The sequence below is a fragment of the Typopeltis vanoorti genome, chromosome 13 (assembly GCF_054136105.1).
Source record: "Typopeltis vanoorti isolate ZY-2024b chromosome 13, IOZ_Tvanoo_1.0, whole genome shotgun sequence".
Taxonomy (NCBI): Eukaryota; Metazoa; Arthropoda; class Arachnida; order Uropygi; family Thelyphonidae; genus Typopeltis; species Typopeltis vanoorti.
Genome location: NC_143561.1, coordinates 35,196,215 through 35,208,261, shown reverse-complemented (window position 1 = coordinate 35,208,261; position 12,047 = coordinate 35,196,215). Strand labels below are relative to the sequence as shown.

General features: G+C 35.5%; 1 protein-coding gene across 1 annotated transcript in view; it reads right to left on the bottom strand.

Annotated features, from left to right (window-relative positions):
- LOC150100045 (ATP-dependent translocase ABCB1-like) overlaps positions 1–12,047 on the bottom strand; it is a 280,795-nt gene that overhangs the window by 110,034 nt on the left and 158,714 nt on the right. The window contains exon 18 of the mRNA XM_090403288.1: positions 3,986–4,090. Coding sequence (XP_090259414.1) covers positions 3,986–4,090 — 105 coding nt within the window. The remainder of the gene's footprint in view (positions 1–3,985; positions 4,091–12,047) is intronic.

Here is a 12,047-nt window from a genome sequence, read left to right as displayed (position 1 = left end):
GCAATGTTGAATAGCATGCCATCTTGTACGATTAAAGAAACTATTCTCCCACTTTAGAAAGCACTGATGACACCCCTAAGTCTGAGCATAATAGCCCAGACTCAGCAAGTCTGGGCTATTATGCTCAAATATGGTCATCTGAGTTCCAAAGAGATAAAGAAATAGTCAAAAGGATTCTGCAACCAAGCAACTAGAAAAATACCTTAGCACATGAAGATGGACTAATTGAATGTGGCCTTCACAGTTTGAGAAATAAAACAACAGAAGATATAGGGGAAATTCTGTAGCTGATAGCATTTGGAGAGAAACTTGGGGCTAATCATGGATACTAAATAAAGTATGGTCACAAAGCATGTGACATCCCATTGCATAGCATAGGTTTAAGTCACTGGAATAAACTGCTAGCGAACATTGTAAGTACCAAGGTATTTCACAACCTTCAAGAGCAATTCTGTCGATGAGTGCCTGTATAATTTTTTTTTTTTTTTTTTAAAACATACAATAATAATATTTAATACATACAATAATAATACAATAATAATAATATAAGTTACATACAATAATAATAATATAAGTTACATACAATAATAATATTTACAGTATTTACAATAAGGATTATACAGAATTTTTTTTTTTTTTTTTTTTTGTCTCAGATGAATTGCATACATAGTTGCTGTAGTAATTATATATATATAATATTTATAACGCATTACAAGTGTGTATAACAGATACTTGCAAGTTAGTAATTTTCTTCCTCGAAGCTTAGCAGAGCTTATCTGAGGAAGATAATAGATGACAGAGGGTGGTGGTTTCATGGTTGTGTTCCTATACTGGTCACAAGCCAGGTGTTGATTTTACTGTTACTGTTTGTTGGTACGTGCTTGAAAGACTTCGACTGCTATTACAGTTTAACTTTTTTTTTTTTTTTTTTTTTTTGTGCAAATAGGGTTGGATTTAGACATGGTGTGTTTGTTTCTTTGTGTTCTTGAAGTGATAGTTTTTGAGAGGGGGGGGGGTTGTCATAGGTTTGTGTGTGTGTATGTGTGGTGGGGGAGAGAGAAACAGGAATTGCTCTAATTTTCATTCTCGCTATAATATTTATATAGTGCCTGTTTCAGCTCTCTGTATGTTCCTAGGTTTCTGTTGTCGAACGGCAGTTTGTTTATCATGTCAGGTACGTAGAAGTTTCGGGTGGCTTTGCCGTAGTGATTGTTGTACTTATATGTTATGTAGTTTGTTGACTGTGGTCTTGTTATTTGATATGTTGTTCTGGTTACTCTATATGTTGGGCTGTAGTAGTATTTGAACATGACTGTGTAGTGGCGTAAGTGTTTCACCTTAAATATTTTGTGTTTTGTCCGTGCTTCCTGCATAAGAGTGGGTTGTTCCCAGAATATCAGTTTTATCATTTTATCTTGCAACCATTGTAGCCTGTTAAGTCTGTAGTCTGCGCAGAATGCGTATGATGTGATTGCATATCTTAAAATGTTTTCGCATAATGCTTTATAGATTAGTATTTTTATGTGGGTTGGGGCAATGTCTTTTAATCTGTATAGTTTGCTTGCTATTATCCTAAGCTTGGTATGTAGGTAGTTTGTATGGCTATTCCAACTTTGATCAGCATCGAAGTGAAGTCCAAGGTAGCGTGTTGTTTTCACATGTGTGATGGTTGTGATTTTAGGTTCTGCACTTTGTGTATAGGAGGATGAATGTTTGATAGTGAGATATTTAGTTTCTATGGGCAGGGTTTGGGGGTTTTTGAATATCATTATCTTTGTTTTTCCAGGGTTTATATATATGCCGTTTTCGGTTAACCAGTTAGTGATTTGATTGATGTCGTGTTGCATATTTTTGTAAGCGATATTTGCATTGTTGTGAATGGATACTATGGCAGTGTCGTCTGCATACTGGAAGATTTTACTTTTTAGGGGGAGTTGGCTTATGTCGTGTGTGTATATGTTAAATAGAATGGGAGATAGGACAGTTCCTTGCGGTACTCCACAGGTTACATGTACCTCTTTGCTGTGTGCTGATCCTATACGTGTGATGTGCTTTCTGCTTTTCGTGTATGCTTTAAACCACTGGAGTAGACGACTTCCAATTCCGATATGGGTAAGTTTCGTTAACAAGGTTTTATGTGTTAATGTGTCAAATGCTTTTCTTAGGTCAATGAATACCACTAATGTTATTCTGTTTTTATCCAATGCAGCGTTTATTAGATCTGTGAAATCTTCCAGGAGTGTTGCTGTTCCTTTATTTTTTTGAAAGCCATATTGTGTTTTGGGTATGATTTGAAATTTTTCAACGTATGTGGAGAGTTTCTAATGTACAATGCGCTCCATGATTTGGTTGATTACAGGCAGCGTGGCAATAGGTCTGTAATTACTTATTATGTTTCTTTTTCCCTGTTTGTGTATGGGTGTGATTAATGCAGTCTTCAGTGTTTCAGGTATGTGTCCCGTTTCGAAGATTTTATTTAACAGTTTTTGTATAACTGGAAGTAGGTCGGTTGAGTGTTTCTTGATGTCTTTTGGTCTGATTCCGTCTATCCCCGGTCCTTTGTTAGGATTAATTTGTTGAATTGCCAGTGATAGTTCTTCTTTTGTTACTGTGGGGAACCACATCGACTGGGTTGCTCGTGGACCTAGTGGAGAATGTTCGTTTGTGTGAGGAAAGGTTGTTTCTTGTAGCTTTTGGACAGAGTTCACGAAGTGCTGATTAAAGTTGTTTGCCAACTTTATGAGGGATTTGGGGTCGCAGGCAAAGCTGTGTTTTATTGTTTCTGTGTATATTGTCCAGCATTTCATTAATCAGGTGCAAGGTTTCCTTTATGTCATTCTGTGCTGTTGTTAATTTGTTGCTGTAATAGTTTCTTTTTTTTGCCATTCGAATCTGGGTTGTTAGGAGATTCCGTTTTCTTTTGTATTCAGCTTTTAAAGCGATATTGTTGGGCGACTTCTTAAGTTGTTTCCATAGGGCATCTTTTCTTTGTATGTCTGTTAGTATGTTGTCTGTTATCCATGGATTTTGTTTCATTTGGGGGCGTATTTTTATTTTTGTTAATGCTTTGTTATATATTTTGTTAAATGCAAGTTTAAGATTATTATATACAGCTTCAGCAGAGTCTAAAGATTCTATCTGCATCCAGTCTGTTTTTCTGATTTCGTCGTTCACTATTGCTTCGTTTACAATGCTATGATACTGTTTTGTAGTCTCAGTGATTTTTATGGGTTCTGGTTCAGTGTGTAACTGCAATGCTGTGAAATAATGGTCTGCTAGTTTGCATGTTATGACGGCTGCTGTGTGGCTGTTTGGAGGGACCCTTATATTTATATGATCAATGCAGGTTGAGGTTGTTGTGTTTCCGACTATCTCTTCTCGTGTATACGACTGTATGGATGGGGTTATGTTATATGCCGATAATAGGTCTAGGTCTCTGTGTTGTTATTTATGTTCCTAATGTTTATATTAGCGTCTCTTATTATTATCAAGTATTTTGAGGTGCCTACTTTTGTGGCTGAAAGCCATCTGTTTAGTTCTTCTAGGAATTTTGTGGTGCTTAAGTTGGGTGGTCTGTATATTGCGTTTAATATCAGGGAGTTTTCTTGTTTGATGTTTTTAATTTCGATGCATATGTTTTCTGCGTATTCTAATTTATAGTTTATTTCTGTTACTTCTAGTTTATGTTTGGTAAATATTATTATACCACCGCCTCGTTTTGTTTGTCTGCAGTGTTTGTGTTGTTGGAAGTGTGGCATTTGGTAGGAGGATGCCTCTTCGTTTGTCGTAGATACTTCAGTCAATATTAAAATGTCTATTTCGTCTATATCTTCCTTCAGATAAGCTTGCAGGGTCAGCCATAATATATTAATATTTATATTAATATATTATGGCTATTTATATTATATTATATTAATATTAATATAATAATAATAATATTAATATTATTATTATTATTAATAATTTAATAATATAACATACTTACTTGAAAAAATACTGCAAGTCCTGAAGCAATTCCCAACATTAAGAACATTAAAGAAAAAAAAGTTACTCGAGAGGTTATCTTCGCATTATCAGTAAAGGCAAGGGTCTAATAAAATGAAAAACATAATTATTATATTTCATAATATATAAATACATTATTTGATATTGTATAAAATATTGCACTTACAAATAATATATTACATAGTTACAAAATGAGACAATTTCGAACTGACATAGTAATACAATTTACTGAAAACTACTATAATCACATTATTATTTTTAATTTGACTGAATAAGATAACAGGGATATACTCATTACAATATTTCTAATGAAACAAAGAGAGAATATCTAAATGTTCTGCCATCAACATCTGACAGCATCATAAGGATAATGCACAAGAAAAGACAAGGGAAAGATGTGCTTTGAAGACATAAAAATATCTGCTTTAAACAAATAATATGAAAATGACAACACAATTAACATGTGATGCATCTATCACATTTACTGAATGCACTTCATTGTTTCACATGGCTAGTAAGTGATTGTTAGCATCGAAAATATGATGTACTGCATAAATGCATGAGTTACTTCTAAACATTGAAAATTTCAATACCTTGCACGTCATGTCACAATATTCTTATAGGGACAATGAGAGGTGACACCTAATTTATTATTATTATTATTGACCTTCCAGCAGAAGACATAACTCCATCTTAATGGCGCTTGTGAGACAGTAAAGTAAAATAACCAGTGAAACATGCGGACACAAGCGGTTTATTTACTGAATATAATAGATCATTGTGATTAGATGACTTCAATGCTAAAAAACAGCAGGTGGACCATACACTGACTAATATATTAACCATGAAATTCACCATCAGTAGCATATACTTGTCTATTCAATCAGCTCATCTTCTCCCTCTATTCATTATTTCACTTCTTTTTTTCAAGCACATATTTGAGTATAAACACATAATACTGACATAATCAACAAATCTATATATAAATTTTGATATATATATATATATATACATACACACACAGTAAAACCCCTTTTTTACACTTTCCAGGGGACTGATGGAAAAAAAAGTGTAAATAACAGGAAAGTGTAAAATATATTTAAAAGAGGCTAAAAGATGACTTACTGCTAGTATGTGACTCTACATACTAGATTACAAAATTTAATAAATGAAAATAAATGAATTTACAATTACTTACATTTATCTATTTAAAAAAATCTTTAATTGTTGATTGTTTTTGCTTTTTCTGCACTCGTTCCATCAGAGGCAAGTTCCACCTGCCTCTCCACAGTGTATAAAGCATTAAATGCCCCATCGTCTCCTGATGCACTTGCAATATACCACCTCAAAACAGAGAGATAGCTTCCATTGCTTCTTTAGTAGTAGGGATGGTAGGTTCTTGATCACAGTCTTCTTCAACCACTTGTTCCTCTTCTTCTTCACCAAGGTGATTGGAAAGGATGTCTTCTACACTTGGTACCATTGATGTAATCACATCAGCATCAATATCAACATAGTCTTGAAATGAGGAAGACTCCTCCATCACATACCAGTTGTTAGGCTCTGACATATCTTCTTCTTCCTCCTGTAGTTGTTCCTCCTCTTCCACAAATGTAATTCCTGCCTTCAGAAACAGTTGGATATGGTTTCAGGAGTAACATGCAACCATGCTTTGGCCACATAATACATGGCATCAAGGATTGATATGGTCATTTGTTTTGGGTCCATACCATTATCATGCATAAACACAGCTTTGTCAAGAAGCATTTTTCTATATTTCCATTTAAATGCATGAATGATGCCCAGATCTAATGGCTGAAGCTCACTTGTACAATTGGGGGGGGGGGGGGGGGGACACCAATTTAATGTTTCTGAGCTGCAGATCCTCAGGGTGTGCAGGGCATTTGTCTAACGGTAGTAATATTTGCAGTGATTTGTCCCCATTGTAGCATCCAGAGCATGCATGGTGGATCTGAAGATGCTGCTGGTCATCCATGCTGTGATGTTGGCATCATACTTAGTAGGAGATTTTTCACTTTCTTAAAACACCTTGGCTTTTTAAATTTACCATTACCAGTGGAGGTAATTTTTCTGATTCATCAGCATTGACCATGAACAAAACAGTTACCCTATGCTTGCTGAGTTTTCACACCATGACACTTCTCTCGTTTAAAACACAATGTTTTACTTGGCAGAATGTTATAAAAGAGCCCAGTTTCAACAACATTGAAAATATTTTTCGGTTCGTTGTCTTGAATAATAGTCTTTAGTTCATGTTTCCACTGGTTTACAGTTTCCCCTGCAACACTATCACTTTCTCCAAACACACACTTCATTATACACAATATTGTGACGAGTTTTGAAACGATCAAGCCTTCCATTTGACACAATAAAATTCAAGGGCTTTCACTCAGAATATAGTACCATCGACTGGAATACACGACGCTCTCATAGAAACAAACCACTCCACCACATTAATTTCATCCACCATGTTCATCCAATTCTTCATATGTCGATGTCTGGATATATTTTCGTTTTTTTTTACATAGCGCCAGATTGCTTTGCACTGAGTTCCATGCTTGACCTGTTTTTTACTACAAAGTTCAAAGTGGACACGGAGAGAGTCCAAGATCTTTTGCTAATTGCACACGTGTTCTGGCATACTAATCTACATGTCGCAGAATTGCCATCTTTTCTTCTACCGAAATACATTTTGCCTTTTATCTCCATGTTACTAACATGGATCATCCACCACCGCAACTTGAAAGCAACTATCAGACACTAAATTACGCAGCAGAAATTCTGCAATATCAATTCATACTGTGATTGAAAAATCATGGTATCGCTCATCACTACTGAAAGAGTGCAAGTCACTGTGATGGCAGAAATGAAACTACAGCCAAAACCAACGTCATCTGGGAATAGAAATGCACAGATTTCCGCAGAAATCAATTTGAACGAGAGGAAATCGATTCGAAATTCAGTGTTGCCACCCGAGAAAAAACAGCAAATCACAGGAAATAATGCCCACATCAAGTTGTTAATGGTGGGAAAACAATATATCATAAGAATAGGTCTTAAGATGGGACCAACAGAAAATGATGTAAATGGCAGGAAAATGTAAATTGCGGGGATGTAAAAAATGGGTTTTTTTTACATAATAAGGGTGACTGAAACAAAAAAGACAAGAACTGGTGAGATCTTTCTGAGCAATAAATACAAAATGTTATATTCAGGCAATGACAATCAAGGAAAAGAAAGAGTAGCCATAGTATTCAACACAAAATACGAGGCTAATCTTCATGCATGGCAGAGAGTATCAAGTAGAGTGATGTGGGCAAATATCAGAATGGGGAATTGGACAATTAGACTTATTTGTGCCTATGGTCCCACAGAAGGTTCTATTAAGGTAGAAATGGAAGAATTTTAGTAAGAATTTAAGTAAGCAACTGACACAATGAAAAAGGAAAAGATGGTCCTTGTTCATCATCATCAAATTCCTGCCATGTACCCTCAAAGGGTGTACAGGATATGATAGTACTACATGAAAAAAATTACATCATTATTAATTTCATATCTACAATTTTCCTCCAAATCAGTCTGTTACTTGTCAAGACTCCAACATTATCAGATCTTATATTTCTATCGTCTAAGGCACTTTCTACCATATCAATCCACCTATATCTTGGTCTTCCTCTGGGTCGTTTTGCTGCCAACCTGGCAGAGAACACTTCTTTTCCTAATCTTTCCTCGTCCATTCTGTTCATGTGACCATACCACCTGAGGTTAGCTCTGCTAGTGCATTCCTGGATGCTGACAATGTCAAGTTCTTTCCTAATATCCTCGTTTTTAATATGATATTGCCATTGATGGCATCTGTTCATGCCTATAATCTTTCTCAGGACTCTCATATCTGTGGTCTCTAGTCTTTGGTCAAGTGTTTTACTTCTGACCCAGCTCTCAGATCCATAAGTTAAAACTGGTTTGAACACTGTCTTGTATACAGCTAATTTAGTAGCTTAAGGGTCAAAGCTGTATAACTGAGAGGAGACCTCCACATAGCCTTTAAAGGAATATGGAGAACCGACCAGGTCTTCTGACCTAATGTCCAATCCTCACCTTCTCGTGGTGCACCCTGTTGGGTATCTACTTGGATACTGAACGAACGAGGATGAGCTGGCAATTTGGGATTTAGCCGACGAAATTGTATTCTTATTGGTTAAACCAAAATAAAAAATGATGGTACAACATGACAAATGGTCCTTGTTGGGGATCTAAATAGCAGAGTAGGAAATGATCGTCAGACATACAAAAATATTTTGGAAAATTTTGGAGAAAAGAGCAAAGCTAATAATAATAACAACTTCTTGCTGAGGACATGTTATTACTAACATCATATTCCAACATAAAAATGTGCACAAATTCACATGGAGAGAAGAGGCAAGAAATAAAAAAAGTCTCATTGACTATGTTATTGTTGATAGTTGATGTTTTCTCCCTGGTGCAGGACACCAGAGTGTACAGAGGATTTGAAATTGGAAGTGATCACTATTTAGTCTTGAGCAGGATAAAACTGAAATTCATATTGAAAAGAATAACATGTACGAAAGTTTTAAAGCGAATAAAAGTTAAGCAGCTCTCAGATGTGAACTGTAGACTAAAATACACAAAGCTTATTGAAGAAAAAATAAAAGAGTTTGAGAACTGGAACCAAACTTAGAGATTCAGTGGCAGACTTTGAAGAAAACCCTGATTGACAGAGAGGCATGTGGAGAGGTTGTCTGCAACAATAGAAAAATCAGAACTAAATGGTGGACACAGGAAGTTAAAGAGCCAGTGAAGGAAAAGAAGAAAGCATATCAAAAGTTCCTGGTAAATAAGTCAGCTTGTGCTCTTAGAGAATACAGAGACAAATGTAAGAAAGTGAAACACTGTGTAAAACTAGCTAAACAAAAGTCAAGGGAGGACTTTGGCAAGAACATAGAAAATAAATATCAAGAAGGTGGTAAGATATTCTGGAGTTGTTGAAGAAGCTTAGAAATGGAGGAAAGAGTGCTGTAAAAGGAGTTAGAGATGATAAAGGTGACATGAAAATGGGAGAAAAAGATATCCATGAAATATGGAGTAATTACTTCAAAAAATTGCTAAATCAAGCAAGCAGTGATAGCACAGTTTTAAAAAACACTCAATAGGCATACAGTCAGGAATACATATCCAAACTTGAAGTAGAAAAAGCCATCAAAGGCTTGAAATGTGGAAGGGCAGCAGGAGTAGATGATATTCGACCAAAAATGCTGAAGTATGGTGGTATAAAAGCCTTATAGTGGCTGCACTGCATAGTTCAGCCTGGACAGAGGGACGTATTCCTGATGATTGGAGTAGAGCTCTTATAGTACCCATATATAAAATGGGGAAAAAAACTGAATGTGAGAATTACAGAGGTATTTCCCTACTGAGTGTTCCTGGCAAGATCTATGCAAGTATACTTGAGAAACGGTTGAGAAAAATTGTGGAAGAAAAGCTTTTTGAAGAACAAGCTGGATTCAGGCCAAACAGAGGCTGTCAGGATCAGATCTTCACTTTACGACAAATAGTTGAGAAAGCATGGGAATATAACAAAGATCTGTATTTAACTTTTGTCGATCTGGAAAAGGCATATGAAAAGGTGCGAAGAAAAAAGCTATTCAATATGCTACAGTTATATGGTGTCAATGGAGCATTATATCAAGCAATACTTAGTCTTTATTTGAGTTGCAAGTCAGCAGTTAGAATTGAAGGAAGTACAGGAAGATGGCTTAATGTTAAATCTGGTGTGAGACAAGGATGTACATTATCCCCTCTCTTATTCATTATCTATATGGATCACATTATGAAGGACAGTGGTATTGAACATGATATCAGAATTGGAGATGTTAATGTATGCTCTTTGCTTCATGTGGATGATGCAATAATTCTAAATAAATCCGCTACCAGTTCGCAAGATTCTCTGACTAAATTGAATAACTGTTGTAATAGATATGGTATGAAGGTCAGCAATAAAAAGACAAAGACAATGAAAATAGGTAGAATCGGTGAAAATGTCAACTGTGTTGTGAATGGAGAACCTGTAGAACAAGTAAAACGTTTCAGCTACTTAGGCACGATTTTTACTGAAGATGGTAAATTAAATATGAAAATAGACAACAGAATCAACAAAGCTGGTATGGTAGGAAGTCAATTGAATAAATTCATATGGAATAAGAGAAATTAGTCGGAACACTAAATCAGCTGTATGCAAGACAGTGTTCAAACCAGTTTTAACTTATGGATCTGAGAGCTGGGTCAGAAGTAAAACACTTGACCAAAGACTAGAGACCGCAGATATGAGAGTCCTGAGAAAGATTATAGGCGTAAACAGATGGCATCAATGGCAATATCATATTAAAAATGAGGATATTAGGAAAGAACTAGACATTGTCAGCATCGAGGAATGCGTTAACAGAGCTCATCTCAGGTGGTATGGTCACTTTAACAGAATAGGCAAAGAAAGATTAGCAAAGCAAGTGTTGTTTGCCAGGTTGGAATGAAAACGACCCAGAGGAATACCAAAATATAGGTGGATTGATACGGTACAAAGTGCCTTGGACGATAGAATATAAGATCTGATAATGTTGGAGCCTTGACAAGTAACAGACTGATTTGGAGGAAAATTGTAGATAGGGAGTTAGTAACGATGTAAATTTTTCATGTAGTACTATCATATCCTGTACACCTCTTGAGGGTACACGTCAGGAATTTGATGGTGATGATGATGATGATGAAAAATACTAGTAATGGTGGGCAGTAGATGGCATTGGTGTAGATGATGATGGTAGTAATTGGTGAAATGAGTGGTGAAGACAGAGATTTGTAGAGTAGGTGCGCTACTTGATGAGTGTTTGGACTCCTTGTAGGTGTCACGAAATAATAAATAAATATTTATATAAATAAATATTTATATAAATATATATTTTATTTTTTATATATCTATTTTTATATTTATATATGTTTTTGTTTATATATATAAATCTTTCTTGAAGTCACCACACTATAACCCAATGACGAAGACCATTCTATACATTTTCTAATCTTATAGCAAAAAAATGCACATGGTTCTCTCTTTTTCACGATATTTTTATTGACTTCTAGAAGAACCTCATTCAGCCAAATACTGCAATCTTTTGCTATTCAATGTATATGAATGTGCTGAACTAACTTATGAGCTTTAATTAAATATCTTCTTTACCTCATTTGATTCATGTCAACATTTTTGAACAGAAAAACTATGTAAAAATAGGAATGCAAACAAATTTACTGACGAAAATTAATTATTTACAAGCCGACGTATCAACAGCTCAAACCAGCATTAGAGGCAATTTAACAATGCATAATCATTGAATATGGAATGAAATAATCTTGTAAACAAGAATGGTCACATGCATGGAAGATGAGAGTCACACTCTTTGTGGTAATTTCTGTTATTAATGCTGACATGCAGATAGGGGAGCATGTCACATCTATGAAGGATTATGGGATATGTTTGGTTGCAGTTAACTAGGTTCTGTAGAACTTGTGCTTGTGCTGCTTCCACAAACCATCTCTCTGATTTAAATAAGTATTTGTGAAGCAGCCTGGTTTTCTTCCATCTGATGATATGATCTTCCTGTAAGGCGTGTTGTGCTAGTTCACTTTATGACTGTTCATACTGGATGCAAATGGAATCTCAGCAAAGTTAACTAATGCCACAGGTGATGGAGAGATAAGAGTGTTTCATAGACTGATTACAAGGATATGGTAAACAGGATCATGGATTAGAGACTGTATGACATTTATTTTTATACCACTACACAAGAAGAGAGATATGAAAAACTGCAAGAACTAGAACTATTAGTTTAATTTCTCATACAAGGTTGGTTGGCAGAAAGGGTAGACCTTCAATGAGATGAATGGATGATGTGTCTAGAGTGGATGATCTTCAGAGAGTTGCAGCATCCAAAAAAACATACAACAGGACCATGGAAATG